The sequence below is a fragment of the Sapajus apella genome, unplaced genomic scaffold (genome assembly GCF_009761245.1).
Source record: "Sapajus apella isolate SASKATOON/1434 unplaced genomic scaffold, GSC_monkey_1.0 scaffold2, whole genome shotgun sequence".
NCBI classification, from domain to species: domain Eukaryota; kingdom Metazoa; phylum Chordata; class Mammalia; order Primates; family Cebidae; genus Sapajus; species Sapajus apella.
The window spans coordinates 40,281,139-40,304,491 of record NW_022436942.1 but is presented as its reverse complement, the minus strand read 5'-3'; the positions used below and the strand labels follow the sequence as shown (position 1 = coordinate 40,304,491).

Sequence of the window (23,353 nt, the reverse complement as noted above, 5' to 3'; positions counted from 1 at the left end):
GTCTTACTTTATGTCTTATATAAATAGAATTAAAGTATATGCACTAATTTGTCTAGTTTTAGATATTCTTTCAGCAGAAATAATATTAAATACTATTATATATAAGAATTATGCTAAGTTATATATGTCCAAACATGATTCTAGTTCCAAAGGAGCTAAACAAATCTAATTGAGGAGAGAGAACACAGCCTTTACAAACCAGTGAAGATGCAGGGTAGCAGATGCCAAGTGTCAAATGGTCAAATGAGTGAAGTAGGCAGTAATAGCTATGGGTAGGAAAGACCATGATATATTGCTACTGGGACAAAGCCTTCAGGAAGGAAAGATTTGACTGAAGATTTAAGGAAAAGTAGGACTCTGATGCAAGGCTTTCAAACATAGTTCGTGCAGAATGATCACAGGTGCTTGGTGGGGTGAGAGGATGAGTACTGAGTGTGAGATCGTAAATAATAGGCACAATGATTTGGCTGGAATCAATTATTCCTATTGTAGGGTGTGTAGTAGAAGAGGCAGCTAAGGGCATATTGTGAAAATTTTAATTGCTAATATGTATTTTCCGTCTTTATTACCCTACAAAATTAGTGTTAGCAATTTTATATTATCTTGTTAAAGAAGGTAGGATTGCTAACTTAAGAAGTGATCTATAATTGTGTGTTGACAAAAGATAGAAGACATTGAGAGAAAAGGAATGGAGAAAAAGAGGGAATGAAGGGAGGGGGAAGAAAGAAGGAAGGCAGGCAGGCAGGTGAGGGGAGAGGAGGGGAGGGGAGGGGAGAGTGGGGGAGGGCAGTATGGCATAGGGAAGGAGGGAGGTGGGGGGGCAGTATGACATATAGAAGGTATTGGAAAGATTAAGAATAGAGGAAAGAGAGAACAATTATACATTTAATCCTACTGGATTCTGCAAATTATGATGCAATTAAAAATAACTATTTGATTCTACAGTCATGGTGTCCATAATCTCCTGATAGATAGATAGGTCTTTAGGGCAATGTAATATGTGACCTAGAAGATAGTATCTAATTCTTTCTGAGGTAGTTCACAAAGACAACACAGAGGAGATTACATTTAGTAGCCTCTTAAAGACATATATATATACAATCTTAACAAACAGAAAAAGGTAGAGCATTCTAGGTAGAGGATGAATCCTCTGCAAGAACACAGAGAAAACCAAGATGGTTGATCTGATGAATCATCAGAAGTTTACTGTGACTAGTATGTATTTAAAGAAGTAGCTTTTGAGCAGATTGCAAATTTTGGACTTGATCTTGTTGTGCGTGTTATGTTATCCAAAGATCTGTGTGCTCCTGGCAATATCCCCAGAACCCACTCCCCCGCCACCTACCCAAACCTTGTAACTCCAACAATCTGCCTAAGCAGCCAAGAGTACTAATCATTTTATGCTTTGCATCCTTGCTTATGTCAATCTCCAGAGAGAGTAAATCCCCAGTCATACCTCATTTCTGAACTATCACCCCATTTAGCTGGGCACATTCACTAATCTGACCACATCTTCTATAATTCCTCAGATTTCCACTGAACTAACTATACTTATAGTCCATTATCAGTAAAACCCTCTGTATGTTCAACCTCTTTTCTCAGTGTTTCCCTTTCCATCTTTATCTCTAAAATTTGAACTTTTTAGTTAGCTATCCTTTCTTCTCTCTGATTTTTCATTAGTGACCTCATCTGATGTCCTGGATTTAAATATCATCTATAAATTGAGCACATCAAACTTTAGATTACCTTCTAGGTCCTCTCCCCTGAGAGAGTTTACATATTCTAGTGCCAACTTAACATCCCCATTTGGACACCTAGATATCTCAAATGTAACATGCCAATCTACCCCACTCCCACACATCAAACACCAACTACCTAACCTATTACATCAGCAATCTTCTCAGTAAATCATAATCACAATTTCTTTCTTTCAGTTACTCAGGCTAAAATACTTGGAGTTAATCTTGACCCCTATGTTTATTTCATATTCCACATCTAGTCCAATATCAAATCCTCTTAGTTCTACTCTCACAATATAGCCAAAACACAGACAGTCTTACTCTAACACTATTCTTATCCAAACCATTACTCTCTTGCCTAATAATTTCCTCTCTTTTCTGCCTCCCAATTTAATTTGACAGTCTGTTTCACAGCAATTAGAATGATCATTCCCTTCTCTGCTAGAAAATCTAGGAGTCATAGCAAGACCCCATCTTTACAAGAATAAAAATAAATAGGGAGGTGCAGTGGTGCATATCTGTAGTCCTAACTACTTCGGAGGCTGAGGCAGGATTACTTGAGCCCAGGAGCAGGAACAAAGTGAGACCCTTTCTCTAAATAAATATTTAAAAATTCTCCAATTGTTGCCTATCTCATGCAGAATAAAAGTCAGAGAGTTTAAAGTACTTTAAAATGCCTTTTAGGACTACCCTTCATAAGTTCTGCATTCATACTTTTAAAAATCCGTCCTCTACTTGTTTATTTAACCTCTCCAATCCAGCCACAGTGGATTCCTTGCCCTCTACTTCACTTCCACTAATGGGCATATGCACCTGCTGTTGCTTTTATCTGCTTTGTCTTTTTCTAATATTTTCATTTTTTACTTTCTCCTTTATTTAGGTTATTGCTCAGTTATGACTATATTGAAAACCATTCCATGATTCCCCTGTTTTCTCCTTTCTGACAACATTCTATATTCCTATACTCCTACTTGTCTATTATTCGTCTTTTCTCCTAAATTGTAAATTGTATGAGGGCAAGACATTTGTCAGCTCACTACTGTATCTCTGGTGCCTGACACACAAGAGGTACTCACCGCACATTTGTGAAAATAATGAACAAAGAAATTTTCAAAGTCAGTAAGAAACTATTGGCATTTTAAAGCAAAGCATTAGTTGATTATACATATGTTTTAAAATTATATGTCTAGTAGAGGAATGTGTAGGAAAGAGACTGAAGCTTGTAAAAATCATTCAGGAAAAAGATAAAAAGGGCTTAGAGTAGGATGGTAGTGAGATAAAAAGAACAGAAAAGAAAAACATTGCAAAGGCCACACTGACAAAAAAAAAGTGTGGTGAAAAAAAAAAGTTTGAGTCAAGTAAAATATCAAGCACTAGCTGCTGGGAAGGGGAAAAAACAGTAATAGAAAAATCTAGAAGGATACATTTAGACATGTATAACAATATATAAGTTATAATCATTAAAACCAAAATAAATGCTTACATGAGCAGTTAATTAAACACTCTAAGACATAAAGACAGGGATTTTTTTACAGACCAGAGCCTGCAATGCCAATTTGAGAAAATTATTAAGTACAAATAATTGTGCTACTATGAAGCTAAAAAGTTGTTAACTTTCTCTTTTAAGGTAATGATTTTTGCTTTTCTTTCCTTTTTCTTTTGATCGAATCATCTTTATCCTTCACCCATATGTCTTTTAACCCTCATAGAATAATGGAAATTCTTCATTCACTGTATAAATAAGTCATTTTCTTTATTTTTAAAACTGAATATCATTTCTATTCTGCATATTTAAGTGATGTCTACATAGCTGGTCATAGTTTTAATATTCCCATGAATTTTCAAATATTTAAGATTAGTGAATGTTAGAGAATGTAGATAAATTTTTATTGATTTCTGCTATCCACATTTTTTATTACAAGGGGAAAATTTTGGCATGCTTTATTATTGTGGCTAACAACCTTTAATAAAAATATACCCTCAGTTTTCTCTTTTAAAAGAAGCCATTAACCCTGGTTTATCATAATTGGTTGCTGGTATTACTGGCATGTGAGTAACTTTTTATTTTGATTTTTAGGAAAGATTGGCAGAAGAAGTTGAAAAGCTGAGATCTGAACTTGACCAACTGAAAATGAGAACTGGCTCTTTAATTGAACCCACAATATCAAGGTAACATTAAATTAAAAGCTTATTTATAGTTCACTGAAAATCAACGTGAATTCCCTTACGGTTTCATTATGTCCTCAACTAAAATAAATCAGTACCTCTTACTGCTCGCTAGTCATTACCATGTTCTGACTATTGATTTATAGTTTTGACTTTCAAAAATAGATTTTTAATTTAGCAATTCTTTCTGTAGATAATAAAAAATTAAATTATTACCTCTTGTATTCTGCATTTAATTATATATGTAGAAATATATTAAAATATTATTAAATGAAAAATTGAACTGTGTATAGGGAGATTGCATCTCATTGCAAGAAGAGACATTGGCCCTTTTCTCTATATGTATTCAATACAGAAATTGAATTCGACATAAAATTTTCTATATGTGTTTAATGTAGAAATATGCAGAAATATGTTCAATGCTTAATGTGACTAAACAAATACTGTGGTCACTTAGCAGCTACCTATTTTGATAAAGTAATTGCAAATAAGAAAAGAGAAATGAATCAGGTAAAAAAATTCAAATAAATTTAATCATACTCATCTACTTTGACTCACTATATCCAAAGAAGCTGCTTACTTGATAGATGATAGGTAGATAGATAAATAGATGATAGATAGATCTATATGTTAATAATTCACATAAAATTTTCTTTTGTGCTTTGGATTTTTTATTTGAAGTTGTTTAGAAACCCTGGAAGGACTCACTCATTTAATCATGTATTTATTAGGTAACACAGAATAATAGCAGCTGTTTGAAACTTTCCACCACCATAGGCTTTTAGGAGAAGTCCATCTTTCTTGGTGTTATGTTTGTCTTTAGAATGCTAACTCCACCAAGGAGGGGTTTGCATTTGTTTTGATAACTACCATAATCTCAACACCTAAAAACCTGTCTTGCATAGAGTATGCTTTCAAGATATATTGTAGAATGAATAAATGAATATTTGGTAAAGCATTTTTCAGATGCTCAAATAAAAATTGAAATAAAAAAATCCTAAAGTGTCTTATACTCTTTTTGATATAAATGTAAGTAAAACCAATATTTAATATTTTAAATATTTCCATACTCAGTTTAGTATGAGGAACAGTTTGGCAGGCATAGAAACACCCAAAGAACTTTTATGTATGTAAGTCATTAATTGAGAAAATCATATATATTTTTCAAATTTTTAAGGTTCCAAATTTTTAAGAAATAATTTCAGTTCAGATATAAAAATGATATGTGTTCACAGGGTTATGATATTTATGATGAGGATGATGGAGAAGGCAAAGAAGAACTAATAAAATGTCAAAGGAGTCAATGCATAGAATAAGCATTATAAAGTCAATAGGTTAAATATATTTTAATAAGAACAAATGGCCATTTCCCTGTCTTTTTGACCTTATGTCTCAGAATACAGAGTTTCAAAAGTGTTATCTAAAAGGCTATCTCTGCACTGAGCCATGGTGGGCAGCCTAACAATGTGACATTTATCTACAATGAAGGATGACTGGGCCCCTATAGAACGATGGTTCTTTGAAACAACAGTTGGTAGTAGAAAGAACCCTAGACCAAGAATAAGACAACCCACATTCCTAGGGCTCAGACAGATAATTACAAACTGCTTGATTTTGGAAAACCCATTTTTCTTAATGATGTCCTAAACAAATATATATTTGTACCTACATATACGTAAACAATATGTTTTCTGATTATCTCACAGGCTTGCTTTGCAGATAAAATAAGACAAGTAAGCAATGGGGATTATATGTATAGTAAATCATGTCACAAGTAGAAAGTATTATAGAAATTATTAAGGTAAGCTAGCTAAACATAGAACTTATAATAAGTTACAGGATAACTGAACATGTATTGAACAGCAGTTATTTATAGAACATTCATGCTTCTGAGGACAAATAATTTTTAAAAAACAGTAATGGAAATAGGAGATGTGTGAGAACTCAATCCACTAAGTTTTGATCTAACAGGTAGGGAGGTGAGGAGAGAGAAGCTACAGCAAGTGAGTATCAGTGACCACTCTCCTCTTAGCATCTCACCTGAGAAGAAAGTAAAATAAGTTCAAGGCACTAGAAATGGCTTGATTTGACTCAACTCTGAAGAAAGGTAGGATCTGGGTAATTGAAAAGGACAATAGAGGATACTCTAGGAAGCAGAGCAATGGGTAACAGGTTTTCTCTAAAAAAATTTTTACCTGGCTTATCTATGGAAGTTCTTAATGAGATTATGTGCAAGAGTCACAGGAGATTCAGAAGAAGCTACAGAATTCATTGCTAAAAAAAAAAAAAAAAAAAAAAAAAAAAAAAAAAAAAAAAATGGCCTGTTTTGTGACTTACTTAGACCTTCCAAAACCTTTCAAAATATTAAACACCTAGAATGATTTAAAAATTAAACTAGTATGATAATATTGTCTCTCTTTTCTCCTGTTACAGAACTAGCTCTGAGAACTGGAAAAAAGAGGAGAAAGATGAGTTTGAGGACTGTTATAACAAAAAGAATACTAGGAGCTAGAATAGTAGATGGCAATAGCACTTTTAAAGTGAGACCTTAAAACTGTTAACCACATAAATGTGTTGAGACTGTTTTCAGCAAAAAAAAAAAAACAAAAAAACAAAAACAAACAAAAAAAAAAAAAAAAACAGCATGTTCAAGGAAATGGAAAGAAAGTGTGAGTTACTGGAATTCAAAGAAAGTCAGTACAGCTGGATGAAAAGCAAGACAGAGCGTACCTTAAAATGAAGCTGGAAAGTGGCAAAGGCCCAAATTATAGAGGGCCTTTAAGGACATTTAATAATTTTAAACACAAAATTGGTATGATTAGATCTGTGCTTTGCTTTATTTTTAATTTTATAAATCATCTGGAGTTGTGAGATAAATCAACAAGAAAACAATGCTCCTAGGATGATGAGTTATAACGTTAGAAACACCATTCTAATGCCTAAAAGGATATTAAGGTAAGCAGTCTCAGGCAAAAAGAATCCAGACTGTTCAGAGCAAGATAGTTTAAGCCTGTATTATAATCATTTCATTCATTTATTATCTTGCCAGATACTTATGAAGTGCTTATTATGTGCTAGGAACATCTTCCTGGGCATAGAAAGGTGACTAAAATCTGATCTTTGTCTTCATGAAACTTAGAGCCTCTGCCCAATAGATAAAGACATAGAGTTGTATCCTTTATGAATATGGCCTGGTTGGTTAATTCTTTTATGTGACTTATCCATGATAAAACCTGTTTATGTGATTAAGTCTCAAGTATATTGCTACAAAAACAATAGCTGTCACCTATTTGAGAAATAGTTTTTTAGTTCATTTGTTCTAATGCACCATCTGGCAAAACACTAATTTTCTTAAGTTAGTGTCTTCTGCTGTTGCAAACACCCAAACCTCACCTCCCCTTTTTAATGTCAAATATTTGAAAGTACTTGTCTTTGTTTGCAAGGATAACTAAAAGAGATAGTATTTGCAATCAGCAGGAGCCTCAAATTCAACAGAGTACACAGCTTTAAGTGTATTCCCTACTGATGACGGATCTGTTATTTCATTTTATAGGACAGCATGATGTCACTGTTATTAGCATCATCATTAGTGTAACAATAAAATGAATTTGCTATAACTCCACATATAAATAATATGCCTGGAGAAACCTTTTCTTTACTTTGATTATAGTGCACTTTATTACCATGTTTATTGAAAACTATGTAATGATATTTTCCAACTAAAATTTTCTAACTGTTTCATCTTTAAGCAGATTTCAGAATCAAACGTGCCTATGAAAAAAATTTTCTTCATCCTTTTGGATCAATATCTTATTAAAAACTTTTTAAAAATCCTTTTGGTAATATACCCTATTTTCTTTTTTTAAAAAAATAAGACCATTAGCCTTGGATCCATCTAAATTTAAGCTCTTTGTTGGTTCTCTAAATTAAAAAATAGAATGTGAAAAATAGGCAACGTGTGAATAAATTTCTCCAAAAAATTTAAAATTGGAAAAGTTCTGGGCCCCCCAAATTTTAGACATTTTTAGCTAGATTTATAAGAAATATTTAAAATAAATACAGTAATCAATAACATAGATGATGATATACACAAAAGAGCTCAAACTAAATTGCCAGAATTTAACCTCATAAATTTTGGTTATCAATCTTAATATGATTCAATTTACTGCAACATTTGAAAATGATAATAAACAGAAAGGTTATAAGTATTACAAAATCTAAAAGAAGAAAATGCTGTTAAGTTTCAGGAATGGGCCTAAGACTTCAACTTCTGACGTTAGTCTCTAAAGAGGCCTCAGAGTCATGACAGTCATCAGTTTTCTTCCTTGAGGTGGATTTCCTTGAGGACCCCTCCTTTATTGCCAGTTAAATAGCTGACAAGTTTAATTTTTGAGATTTTATTATTTTATATATTTTCTTTTTTCCAGAACTCACCTAGACACCTCAGCTGAGTTGCGGTATTCAGTGGGATCCCTTGTGGACAGCCAGTCTGATTACAGAACAACTAAAGTAATAAGAAGACCAAGGAGAGGCCGCATGGGTGTGCGAAGAGATGAGCCAAAGGTTAATCTTTTAACTTCAACTCTTCTCTAGTTTTATTTAAGTAGATCATTTCATTTGGATAGAATTTTAGCACTGAGATAATTCAAATGCTAAAGTATTTATTAATTTGGAACACAGAATATGACATTAACTTAAATAACTATAAGTAAAATAAAGCCCAACTATAGGCCAGAAGTTGAATAAGCATTTCCTATGTATTTATTCATATAACATTATCAAGTGGGTACTACTTGTATGCTAAGTTCAGACATAAAACATTGAGACTCAGAAAAGTTAAATGTTCAACATTGCACAGGTAGCAAAGTGATGGAGTCAAAACTTGGGCCTATATTTGTGTAGTTTCCCATACTAGGCTTTAACTGTTATACTACATTGCCAAACATGTGACCTTTTGATTTTCTTGGGCACTTGAGCAATGGCATTCACATTGTTCATTCAATTTAATTTAATTTATATTAGTATTTTAAAAACACTTTGTAGAAAATGGACATAAATTACTCCTTGTGTTCTTATAGAACTATGAATGATAAGGAGCAGTGCTAGCCTAATTTAATTTAAAACGTTTAAACTAAGTTTGTTGAGTAATATATTTTATAGAGAAGTAAAATAGTCCTTTGGTGCCTAAGAATACTTTGTTATTTCAACCACTTTTATGTACCCCAAATACTATATAATCCATTTGTCCATATTTGAAAACAGGCACTTGATGCCTTTTGGGTTTCAACTGGTACCAGTATGTTCATATATGAATTAATCCATCATAGTAGGCATTCAGTTCTGCTGAATACATGAATAAATAAATGAACAAATGCAGACTATATTAAGTTAATCTCAATTATTTTCTTGTTATTATGTGACAAATTAATTAGTGCTACTAGATACTAAAACAAATTGTAACACAAATACTAATTCTGGTTTTTAATTCTTAACTCAGTGCTCAGAGAAGTGTCATCTGGCCTTCCATAGAAATCACTTTATATAATCACAAAAATGAAAATCAAATTTTTGAAAAGCAGAATAAAAGAGACCTAAAACCTCTTTTATGCCCAACCTCCTCATACATTCAGATAACAGCTGGAAAAACACTGGTCTATTGGTTATTCAAAACTCTCATTCAAATGGAAGATTTCTTATATTTATTAAAAAAAAAACATAACCATGTAAATTAGTATGCCTTTGGCTTAAAAATTACAGGTATACCTTGTTTTATTGTATTTTGCTTTATTGTATTTCACAAACATTATGTTTGTTTTTTACAAATTGATGGTTCCTGACAACCCTGCCTCAAGCAAGTCTACGGGTGCTATATTTTCTTTTCTTTTCTTTTTTCTTTTCTTTTTTTTTTTTTTTTTGAGACAGAGTCTAGCTCTGTTGCCAGGTGCCAGGCTGGAGTGCAGTGGTGAGATCTTGGCTCACTGCAACAATACTCCTGCCTCAGCCTCCCGGGTAGCTGGGACTACAGGCGCACACCACCATGCCCAGCTAATTTTTTTGTATTTTTAGCAGAGATGGGATTTCACCATGTTGGCCAGGATGGTCTTGATCTCTTGACCTCGTGATCCCGGGTGCTATATTTTCAATGCATGTGCTCGCTTTGTATCTCTGTCTTGTATTTTGGCAATTTTCACAGTATTTCTTTCCTTTTTTTTGAGACAGGGTATTACTGTCACTCAGGCTGGAGTGCTATGGTACGATCATGGCTCATTGGAGCCTTGAACTCCTGGACTCAAGCAATCCTCTCGTCTCAGCCTCCCAAGTAGCTAGGACCACAAGTGGGCACCACTACACCCAGCTAATTTTTGTATTTTTTGTAGTGATGGGGTTTCACCATCTTGCCCAGGCTGGTGTCAAACTCCTGTGCTCAAGTGATCCACCCACCTTGGCCTCCCGAAGTGCTGGGATTACAAGGGTGAGACACTGCACCTAGCCAGTTCTCATAATATTTTAAACTTTTATTATTATTATTATATCTGTTATGGTGATCTGTGAACAGTGATCTTTGATGTTACTGTTGTAATCATTTGGGCACACTGTGAACCATGACAATATAAGACAGTGAACTTAATCTATAAATGTTGTGTGTGCCCCTTCTCCAACAGCCATTTTCCATCACATTCCCTTTCTTTGGGCCTCTGTATTCCCCAAGACACAACAATATTGAAAGTAGGTCAATTAATAACCCTACAATAGCCTTAAGTGTTCAAGTGAAAGGAAGAGTTGCACATCTCTCACTAAGACAAAAGCTAGAAACAATTAAACTTAGTGAGGAAGAAATGTCAAAAGCTGAGTTAGGCCAAAAGCTAGGCCTCTGGCATCAAACAGTTAGCCAAGTTGTGACTCCAAAGAAAAGGTTCTTGAAGGAAAGTAAAATACTACTCCAGTGAACATGCAAATAAGAAAGCAAAGGTCTAGGCTGGGTGACTCACGCCTGTAATCCCAGCACTTTGGGAGGCCAAGGTGCATGGATCACAAGGTCAAGAGTTTGAGACCAGCCTGACCAACATGGTGAAACCCCGTTTCTAGTAAAAATACAAAAATTAGCTGGGCATGGTGGCGGGAACCTGTAATCCGAGCTACTCAGGAGGCTGAATGAGAGAATCGCTTAAACCTGGAATGTAGAGGTTACGGTGAGCCAAGATGATGCACTCCGGCCTGATTGACAGAGTAAGACTCCGTCTCAAAAAAATAAAATAAAATAAAAAATAAAAGCAAACAGCCTTACTGCTAATATGGAGAGTTTTAGTGGTCTACACAAATTTGATCATTTAGTGATAAACAATCAAAGCATGCACAACATTCTCTTAAACCAAAGCCTAATCCAGAGCAAGATCCCAACTCTTCAATTATATGAAAGGCGAGAGAGGTGAGGAAGCTGCAGAAGAAAACGTTTAAGATAGCAGAGGTTAGTTCAGTTCATAAAGGTTTAAGGAAGGAAACCATCTTCACAACATAAAAGTGCAAGGTGAAGCAGCAAGTGCTGATGTAGAAGCTGTTACAATTTATTAAGATCTAGATAAGATAATTGATGAAAGTAACGACACTAAACAGCAGGTTTTCAATGTAGATGAAACTGACTTCCATTAGAAGAAGGTGCCAGCTAGGACTTTCATCGCTAGAGAAGAAAAGTAAATGCCTGGCTTCAGAGCTTCAAAGGACAGGGGTGAATGAATGCAGCTGGTGACTTTAAGTTGAAACCAAAGCTTATTCACCATACTGAAAATCCTAGGGCCTTCACTAATTATGCTAAATCCACTCTACCTGTGCTCTATGTTGGAACAACAAAACCTAGATGACAGCACATTTGTTTACAGCATGATTTATTGGATATTTTAAACACATCTTTTAGACTTACTCCTCAGAAAAACATATTCCTTTCAAAATATTACTACTCATTAACAATGCACCTGGCCACCCAAGAGCTCTGACAGAGATGCTTAAAGAGATTAATGTGGTTTTTGTGCCTGCTAACACAACATTCATTCTGTATCCCATGGATGAAGGAGTAATTTTGGCTTTCAAATATAATAACTTAAGAAATATATTTCATAGGGCTATAGCTGCCATAGGTAGTGACTCCTCTGATGGATTGAGGCAAAGCCAATTGAAAACATTCTGGAAATGATTCATCATCCTAGATGCCACTAAGAACATTTATGACTCATGGGAGAAGGTCAAAACATCAACCTTGGCCAGGCGCAGTGTCTCACACCTGTAATCCCAGTACTTTGAGAGTCTGAGGCAGGTGAATCACCTAAGGTTGAAAGTTCGAGACCAGCCTGGCCAAAATCATGAAATCCTATCCCTGCTAAAAGTACAAAAATTATCTGGGTGTAGTGGTGCATATCTGCAATCCCAACTACTCCAGAGGCTGAGGCACAAGAATTGCTTGAACTCGGGAAGTGTAGGTTGCAGTAAGTAGAGGTCAAGCCCCTACCCTTTAACCTGGGCAACAAAGCAAGACTGTATTTTAAAAAATCAGTTTTAATAAGAGTTAGGAAGAAGTTGATTGTAACCCTCATGGATGACTATGAAGGGTTAAGACTTCCATGGACAAAGTAACTGCAGACATGGTAAAATACCAACCAAGAGAACTAGGATTAGAAGTGGGGCCTGAAAATGAAACTAATTTGCTGCAATCTCATAATAAAATTAGAACAGATGAGGATTTACTTTTTATGAATGAACAGAAAGTGGTTTCTTGAGATAGAATCTACTGCTTGTGAAGATGTTGTGAACATTGTTAAAATGACAACAAAGGATATAAAATATTACATTACATAGTTGATAAGACAGTGGCAGGGTATGAGAGGATTGGCTCCAGTTTTGAAAGAGGTTCTACTGTGGGTTAAATGCTATCAAACTGCATTGCATGCTACAAAGAAATCTTTCATTAAAGGAAGAATCAATCAATATGGCAAACTTCACTGTTATCTTATTTTTTAAAATTTGACAATTTTTAAAGCCACCCAACCTTCAGCAACCACTATGCTTATCAGACAGCTATCAGCATCAAGGTGAGACCCTTCACCAGCAAAAAGATTAAAACTCACTGAAGGCTCAGACTGTCGTTAACATTTTTTAGCTATAAAGTATTTTTAATGAAGGTATCTTCATTATTTAGACATAGTGCTATTACTTAATAGACTTTAGTAGAGAATAAACATAACTTTTATATTCATCAGGAAACCAGTAAACTTGTGTGACTATATTGTGATATTCACTTTATCAGGATGGGCTGGAACTAACCTGAAATCTCTGTGAAGTATACCTGCATATCACTTTGTAATATTTTAAATAATATTTTCTTACAATTGATGTAAATAAATGTTGGGAAAATAATTCTTGTGTAATTTCTCATGTCATAGTATTTGTTGCCTGAGCTTATAATAAGAAAATTATAGGAAGACTAATTAGTATAAGACATGAATGCTTGAGTACAAATAAAGATTCTTATATTTGGAAATAAGGAAAAGTATTGCAAATACATGCTTTAAAGTAATTGTTACCTTAGATTGTGATTGAACTATAAATCATATAGAACTTATCATCTTTATGTCTATTAAAATCTTGATATTTATGCTGACAATTAATCCCTTGCATTACTTAAGATGTCAAGGAACTATTTTATGGAAGCAAATAAATTAAAATGTTAATAATTGGTTGAGTTTTTGCAAGGTCAGTTGTAAAAGCATGCCTGTTGTTGTTGCTGTCTTTGAGATTACTGCTTTGAAGATGAACAGTATGGTAAATATTATGCATTTTTCATTCACCATTCAGGTGAAATCTCTTGGGGATCATGAGTGGAATAGAACTCAACAGATTGGAGTACTAAGCAGCCACCCTTTTGAGAGTGACACTGAAATGTCTGATATTGATGATGATGACAGAGAAACAATTTTTAGCTCAATGGATCTTCTGTCTCCAAGTGGTCATTCTGATGCCCAGACTCTAGCCATGATGCTTCAGGAACAATTGGATGCCATTAACAAAGAAATCAGGTAACTTCAATTAGTACTGATGGTTTCAAAAAATTAAAAGGCCTTGATATTGTACTAAAAATGTAATTATTATATCAGAAGCATTAGCATTAGCTGAGAGCTTAATATCTCTGCAGAGTCTCAGACCTCACCACATATGTACAGAATCAGAAAAGTACATTTTCAGATGATTCCCAGAATATCTGTATATCTCCTTTATAATATAGGACAACTTTGTAGGGAACATACATGAAACATGTGAGATTAGTGACATTAGCAGTAATATGAAATAATGAGTTAATGGCAAAACTTTCTCCAGTGAATTTTAAACACTTTCTGAATTAAAATTTACTCCTTAAGGTGAAAGTATTTGAGGTAATCACATACATTTTTCAGATACATTTCATATTGCAGTAAAGATACCAAATAGTATGCAAATTAATGTGCATTCAGATCCCTTAAAAGTATTTAAACACCGGAGTCAAATCAATTTACCATTCTTGTTGTCAATTTTATACCACTTATATCAGGGACAGTGTATTTCTTTGAAGTTTATTAATGTTAACAGTTTTTGAGGCTGGGAAGTCCAAGATCAAGGTTCTAGCAGGATTCAGTTTTTGGTAAAGTCTCTCCACTTGACTCCAGGGAAAGGGAAAGGCAGGCAGGCTGTGGAAGGCAGAATTTACTACTTAAGAGGTGGTGGGGTGGGGGAGGGGGGGAGAGAGAGAGAGAAGTAAGAGAGGAGAGAAGAGAAGAGGAGAGAGAGAGAAAGAACATTAATATATTAATTCTATGGAATTAAGCCTCTCTCACACACACACACTCTCTCTCCCCACACTGCCCTCCCACCTTTCCCTTTCCCTGGAGCCACGAAGAGTTCCTATACCAACTGAACCCTGCTGGAAACTTGATCTTGAACTTTTCAGAACAGCAAATTAATTTCACTCCAATGTTTAAATACTTTTAAGGGATCTGAGAGACTTTACCAAGGAAAGGTTTATGGAAGACCTCATGTAACCTCAATTACCTCCCTAAGATCCTATCTTCAAGTACAGTCACATTGGCCTTTAGAGCTTCAACCTGTGAATTGAAGGGGGGCTAGATAAAATTCAGCTCATAGCAAAGCAAATACTGAAAGCAGGATAGAGTCCTCTTCTCTGACAGGAACGCTTGAGAAGAAAAAAAAAATGTTAATGCCTTTAAATGGGACAAGCTAAAGGTATTACTACCATTCTTAATAATAAAAATTAAATTTCTGTAGTAATATGTTGCATGAAAATAGATATTTTTTAAAATTTAAATGGAGTCTTTCACTGTCACCCAGGCTAGAGTGCAGTAACTCAGACATGGCTCACTGCAGCCACAACCTCCCAGTCTCAAGCAATTCTCTCACCTCAGCATCCCAAGTAGTTAGGATTATAGGCATGTGCCACCATGCCTGTCTAATTTTTTAAAAAAAAAATTGTAGAGACAGGGTCTCCCTCTGTTGTCCAGGATGGCCTTGAACTCCTGGGCTCTAATGATCCTCCCGCCTGGGCCTCCCAAAGTGCTGGGACTACAGGCATGAGCTACCACACCCACCTCAGATTGTTAATCTTAATGCTTGTGGCTGATTAATTGTATTCACTGATGCCTAAAACTTACTTTTCAAATTTGGTTGCTGCCATATTTTAAACTGACATACAATTCTTATAGAATTTTGTATGATTAATATTCTTATATCAGTGAAAATACATTTCTTCACATATTAATGCTGAAGTTTATAGCAATCAGGCTGATCGATGAAAATCCCCTCATTTTAGGGACATATGTGTGAAAATTTTCTAAGTAAGTAAATGGGGACCAAATGCATTTGTATTCTTTAAATATAAAAGGCTTAATATATCTGCCAGACATAATTTAATATTATAACCTAACAAGTATCTTTATTATATTTTCATTTCAAAGTCAGTAAAACATGTGGATGATATGAATTATTTCGTACTAGATATGAAAAAGTACTCTTGCTATATAGTACCCTAATAATAGATAGTTTTCATTACAATTGAAATTGTACAAATTAACATTCAAATGTTGAGAAATGTTTGCACTCTGATAATTTCATTTTAATTTAATATATAGTTTCTTGAATTCCAGTGACATCAGCTTTTTCTTTCATTTCCTTGACTAACTACAGTGATGAACCCAACTGTGTCAGGTAGATTTGTGTTCTTTTGAATATCCAGAAACCAATGTGAACTTGTTTTGTCAACTGGTGAACAGGTTTTAACTATTGTGAACAATGCCTTCATTTTTTCTTTCTGGCTCTAGCTAAATCTAACGGCTTCTTTCTACTGTTATTCAAATCTACCTATCATTACCGTACTGCACTTTAGAATAGTTTCTTACCTGTATGACAACTACAATTTTTATCTGGTTTCTTTGTAGTATTCTAGTTCTCCATAAAACCCAGCCTAACTGCAGCCAGAGAAGACTTTTAAAAACGTAAATGTGCTTTTGTAATCCCCCTTTTTCAAATCATTCAATTGCTCTTAGGATACACACCAAAATTTTTAATATGGTATACAATACCTCACCTGTCTCGCCATTCTCTAACCATTTACTCTGCCTACTTACCAGTTCCTTAAGTACTCGATGATCTTTCTTTTGCTGTGTCATCTTTTACTCTTGGAACATGACTCTCATTCCACTCCCTCTGACATTTCACTTGTGTTACCCTACTCACCATGGACAGCTCCTCCATCACTTCTTCAAGGAAGATAGTACTGTCCGTCAGTTCTTTACTTTCACTAGATAGTAACTTTCATAAAGAAGGAAGAAATGTATCTGGTTTTGCTCACTTTTATTTGTAGGTCTTAGCACTTTGCTTTGTATTTAGAAAGTGCTCCGTAAATATTTGATTACTCTAAATAGAAAAAATAATGTAAAATATAAATATTAACTGAATAACTGAACAATACTTTCTGATGCTGTTCAACTAATGGTTGAATTCACCAAGTTTGAAATCAAGTCTATATTCTCATGATATTTATTTTCACCAAAGATGTCAACATACTCTCAATAACAACCTATTTGTAATATTAGGGTAGTAATTTCTTTAACAATCTTGGCCAATAGGTTAATAAAGTTGTTTATTTGTAAGAAATTTTAAAAATACATGAAATGTGATTACATCACATTTAAAAGAAATAGTCATCTTCATTAAAACCAGGGTGGTCTGCTAATAACCAGAATTTTTCTCTGGTTAAGGTTTTTCTTCTTTCATAAACTAATTTAGCCATTTAAAAATTCATGTTTTCTGGCTTATTCACAGCTCACTGATTCAAATTACTTCAAACTTATTTGCCACAGCAATGTTCATTGATCTATTCTTTCGTAGTTAGCTACTATTTTCTGTTTGATTACACTTCAATCTACCTCTTACCCAACTCTTTACTCTAGGTTTTGCTCTCTTGTACAATTTATAGAATACCTAAAGTTACTAACCAAAATTTCTGTGTACAGCAGAACCATGTTACATATCACCAGAAAAATTTTCTAAGGAGTCATTTTTCTACCAATTATTTTAAAAGTAAAACAATGCCTTCTTTTATTTCATTTTTATTTTTTGAGGGGGAAGGTAGCTTTTTTTCTTTATTCCAAATTTAAGTGTTAACAATGTATTATGTTACTTGATTATACCTTTCTTTGGGGTTCTGACCTTGGGGTGAAGCTAAAAAATGCATTCATAAAAATAAACTTTGAGAGTAACAGAATTCATATTCTTTTTCTCAGTGAAAGATTATAATTAAATGTAAATATGTCTCTTAATGTTTTAGCCAAAATAAATCTTTGTGAAAACATATTTGATTAGATTTTAAGTCCATACTTTGTAAGAATTTTTTAACAGCCTGTTAAAATCACAAATATCACTTATTCAAATGACATGTAAATAGACATTCAAAGTACTTTCTTCCTGGCCAGCAAACACATACTACCTAAAAACAGAAAGAGTAACAGAATAGTTAGTGAAGACACCAGCAGTGAGTTAATCATCAAAAAGCTGGAGAAATATAAAAACAGGTGGGTAAATGTAGATCTACTTCCCACAGAAGACCAGACCAGACAACTATTCCCTATTGAATAAATGTAGCCAAAAAAAAAAAAAAAAATACATTCTCCATTCTAAATATGTAAAAAGAAAACTCTGAAATGATTGTAAGCTTGAAGGTAAGAGTTTTACATAATAGGGGACCACAATGAACCATTTGTAATTAAGAACAAATTAGCTCAGGAAAATTTTACGACCTTATCAAACTATACTGGTACACAGTTTCATTATAACAAGATACAAAATGTATATAGATTCAATTTAAGATTCAAATAGGATTTTTACAAAACCTAGCTAATGCTCTTTATTATTTGTGCCTTTGTAATAAATAATTTATAAATATTCTTGAAGCTACTTCCCAATTTAAAGAAAAAAGATAATAGCTGTCTTCTCAATTTAAAGAAAAAGGATAATAGCTGCCTCAAAAGCATTTATACTAGTTTTGTTTTCAAGTTACTTTTTCATTGTTTATGTATTCATCATCTAACTATATTTTCACATTATTAAGTTTTCTGGTACTTATTTAAAGGAGGCTTGGCTAACTGTTAATATTAAGAAAAGAGACTCAGGTTTTATTTGGCTACATGATATTATGAATGACCACTTATTGAGGATACTATTAATTTAAACTTTTTCATTAGGTAGGAGATAAGATTTAATGACTTTGACTCTTATGAGGCAGAGTTACATGTAATTATAATCTTTCACTTTTTCTAAACTATTTCTAGTGCTTTCCCATCTCAAGGCTGAACTTCTAACATCTCTTTTATTGGTTCCTGAGATCAAATGTAAGATTAGGATTAATGGTAGAAATTAACTAGGTTCAAGATTTTTAAAGTTTTAGCAGGTGGTAGTATACAAAGAGGGTGAAACTGAAAGTGGTCAGGAAAAATATATCATTTGAAAACAATTTTCTAAATTGCAGCCAGGAAGTCCCTGGAATTTACCAAAACTTACACTGTTTAGAGAAAAAAGTATGAAAAAGTTAGATTTGATGTAAAGTGTTCAAGAGTAGTTTCTATTGATTTATTATGTGAATTCCAATAATCATTACAGCAGCAAATAATGGATCGATATTAAATTATATATAATGGATCAAAATTAAATTGTATCTTTCAGACTAATTCAGGAAGAAAAAGAATCTACAGAGTTGCGTGCTGAAGAAATTGAGAATAGAGTGGCTAGTGTGAGCCTGGAAGGTCTGAATTTGGCGAGGGTCCACCCAGGTACCTCCATCACTGCCTCTGTTACAGCTTCATCGCTGGCCAGTTCATCTCCCCCCAGTGGACACTCAACGCCAAAGCTCACCCCTCGAAGCCCTGCCAGGGAAATGGATCGGATGGGAGTTATGACACTGGTATGGTGATGTGTCCAGAGAAACTTTGCCTCTTGTAGGATGAATGATGCTTTAGCTAAAACTTAACTGGGTGTTGGTTCTAGTCTAAGTACTTTCTGTTATTGTTTACTTCTTTTCTTATTCACAACAACCCTATGTGATGAGTACATTTATGAATCCCATTATGAAATGATAACCCACACAGGTGTCGTTACTTTCTTAGGGTCAAATAGTAAGTCAGTGGTAGAGCAGAGATCTAAATAGCACATTAAAAATTTCAATGGCTGGCTTGGCACAGTGGCTCACAGCTATAATCCTAGGGCTTTTGGACGCTGAGGCAGGAGGATTACCTAGAGGCAAGGATTTCAAGACTAACCTAAGAAACATAGCAAGATCCCATCTCTAGAAAAGAAAAAAAGAAAAAAAAATTAGCTGGGTGTGGTGGCCTATACATGTAGTCCCTGCTACTTAGGAGACTGAGACAGCAGGATCCCTTGAGCCTAGGAATTTGAGACTGCAGTGAGGTATCACAGCAACACTGCACTCCAGCCTGGGCAACAGAGTGAGATTCCTTCCTGGAAAAAATAAATAAATAAATAAATAAAATGGTTTTAAAATTGAATGACTTAAACCATTAAGTACATTTTTACTGATGTAAATAACAAGACTCTGTGTGTATGTTTAACATAATAAGTAATAAAACTAAGTATATAATTGCTTCAATACACCAAGATAGAGTTTTATAACTTTTCAATATATAATTTCCTTGCAATATTTGTATTGTTAAGAGCCATCAAAAGCAACAGCAACTAATTCCTGATTTTGTTTCAGACTTTATATTCACTTTTCACATATATACATTAATTCCTTCTTTCATCTTTATATTTGGGATTAGAAGTTGGAAGCCTAAATTAGGAAGTTCCCTGAATGCAACTGAGAAGAAAATCAGATTGTCCTATTCTAAAAAATACATATTTTTATATAAAAATATACTTATATATAATACATGTATTTTATTATAAAATATATTTATTTACATATATATATATACACAATAAATTCTCTGGAAAATATGATCGTGATGATTACTGAATGCCATGATGTTAGTTACTTAATTGTCATGACAAAACTGGAGGTAGTAGTGCATTATTTCAATAAAGAGTGGAGGTTTTGAGAGTATAAATGGAGTGCCCATATTCAACACAGCTAATAAGAGGAGCTGGATTTTTCCTCAGATTTGCATAATTTAAAAGCCTGTACTATCCTGTCTTTTTTTTCTGTCATTACCTAGAAATATAGTATGTTGAAATGACAGCAGTTATTAAAACATTCTGAACAGTTTATGGGATAAAATTATGATTTTTTAGTAAATATTCATTGGTATACTTAAAATTGTGAAACTTCCAAGCCATAAAGCTTACGTAAAAGAAAAAAATTTTTAAATAAGGAAACAGTTACCTCTTTAAACTGCTGGGTCCCTATTTTCTGCTCATTTCCAAAATTTCCTACTAAAAGTAATTTTTAAATGGAATAGAAAATGGCTGACCAGAGCAATGCCCAACTAATCAGAACTGATTCCACTTGGATACAGCACAAACTTTTAGACAATGTATTGAGATATACTAACCAAACATGTACTGAACTACATTGTGATCTGCTTATTTTAGAAATTTAAGAACAATTCATCTGATTTTATTAACTAAAAGGGTTATTGTCTCTGACTTAATTTCTGCGTATATAAGATGTGCTGCATAGTATTAATGAGCAACTTAGTACCAAAGCTACAGTAAGAATCCTGGACCAAGGAATACAATTTAATCAGCATTCAAGGCAGGAATACTTTATTTTTGTACTGCTTTTATTTCTTACATGTATATAACATAGTTTTACCTTTCTATTTTTATAAACATTAGCAGCATAACTCTTGGTAGTGCTATTGTTTTCATGGCAATGAAATAATATATAATCCTTTAGATGTGATTGTGATAGTGTGTGTGTGTGTGTATGTGTGTGTGTGTGTGTGTGTGAGAGAGAGAGAGAAACAGAGAGAGAGTGTGTTTTCATGAATTTTCTTGAACAGTCATAAATAAATCACTGGAATATAAATATTACACTATAATTAGAGTACTGAAAAAATATTTAGGGCATTTTTGGAAGAGTAAAGACATGTTTAAAGTGTTTTAATGTATAAGTCAGAGAAGCAAGAAACGAAATCCAGGAAGTCCTTAGCACCTAAGATAATTCTTCACCAATTTTATTATTTTTATAGTGAAACATGATAGATTTTATTTAACCTGAAGAAAATATTGTAGGAAAAATAATTTTGTTGGATGTAATTTATGTTTGATGTTCAGAAGATTAGAATGTTTAGGGACAGAAAATTAGAAATTGAAAATATATTGCCTTATTTGTATTATTTAACAATTTATAAACATTGTGGTATTTTTATCTTGATAACAAAGCATAGTCATATTTACTTTTACCTCACAACAAATCCATAAGCAAAAAACAACATGCTAGCGATATCTAGTTAGACTACTGAATGGGATAAAATCAACACATTTCCCAACAGCAAAAATGCAAAACATAATAGAATAGTTTCACAAAAATTGTTTTGCTTATGTAAGAAAAATGAACAAAGGCATTACATAAATAAGGTTCACTTGAAATCATAAAAAAAGAACTATTTTTAAAAGTTCTATAAAAGAGCATTGACAAGAAAGAAACAGCCCCAGAGCTTTTGGCATTTGTGGGATGGAGGAGGATTTTAGGATGCCAGGAATTTTGAGATTCCCTCAAGAACAGCACATCTGCCCAAAAGGAGGCCCAAAGCTTTGCATAGATGGGGCAAAAACAAGAATTTATAAACTCCTTGTATATGCATTGGATCTTCTTTCCCAGCTTGGAAAGATGCAGTCGCATTTATTTCTAGCTAGCTCACTCTTCTAGCTAGACTCAGTCACTGTAACTCATTCCACAATTTCTCTTCCCCAGGGTCCATGCCTTGTATCCAATGCCTGTACACATGGCCCCATTATGGAAATGCCCCTGACTTACATTACCTGAGAAATTCCCTTTCTAAATTTAACTACCAGGAGGAGTGCTTCTATGCTAATTAAAATACATTTATTTAGAAAATAACAGAATGAAGAAAATAATGATAGTCAAGTTGTAAACACTATTTAAAATTGTAACATGGTCAAATGGTAACTCTTAATTAATTCTGTTTTATGTTATTTTTATTACTGCTAATCACAGCCAAGTGATCTAAGGAAACATCGGAGAAAGGTACTGTAAATAAGTTTTACATCATTACAGGTAGAATATTGTTTCATGCTATGAAAGCTTTAAGATAATATTCTCTATTTGAATGTTAATAAAGCATTAAAAGGTTGAGAATATTTAAATATTATTGAATTGTTTAAATTTGATTATAATAGACCATACTTCCAAGATAAATTTGTTTTTGCTTTCTGGGACAATAGTTAGATTACAAGAAAAATAGTATCCTGTTTTCCATTGAATATTTAAACCAACGATGGTACAATTTGATATTTTAATATAAATATTTATTAATTTATAGTACAAATGTTTTAATATTTAGTATATATCATAAATAATGCTGATTGTTTTCAAATATTTTATTACTATTTTGATAGGGTGAGGACAATCAGGAGACAACTGTCAAAAAATAGTTTGTTATTCACAGTTCCAAAGAGGAGGGAGCACTCTGTGCCTCAGGACAGCACTGGGGTCAGTCAGGAGGTAGAAGGGGCATAGGCAGAAGGCTTTTTGAGGTCTCTTTCGGAAAGGCAAGACAAGGCAGGGTAAGCAGGTTTAGGATGGATAGCCTGAATAATTTTGTTTGGCCTCAGGGTGTAGGGACTGTCTCTAGTTGTCTCAGCCTTGTCCTCAGGTGATTAGGGCAGAGAAATATTGCCTCTTAAGAGTAAAAGCAAGATGGAGGGAGAAGATGGTTTAG

General features: G+C 33.7%; 1 protein-coding gene across 26 annotated transcripts in view; it reads left to right on the top strand.

The window, feature by feature from the left end:
* PPFIA2 (PTPRF interacting protein alpha 2) overlaps positions 1-23,353 on the top strand; it is a 485,005-nt gene that overhangs the window by 381,356 nt on the left and 80,296 nt on the right. For all 26 annotated transcript variants that reach the window (XM_032296751.1, XM_032296787.1, XM_032296710.1 and 23 more), the window contains 5 exons: positions 3,817-3,908; positions 8,333-8,468; positions 13,746-13,966; positions 19,155-19,392; positions 22,630-22,659. In XM_032296751.1, the coding sequence (XP_032152642.1) occupies positions 3,817-3,908; positions 8,333-8,468; positions 13,746-13,966; positions 19,155-19,392; positions 22,630-22,659 (717 nt within the window). The remainder of the gene's footprint in view (positions 1-3,816; positions 3,909-8,332; positions 8,469-13,745; positions 13,967-19,154; positions 19,393-22,629; positions 22,660-23,353) is intronic.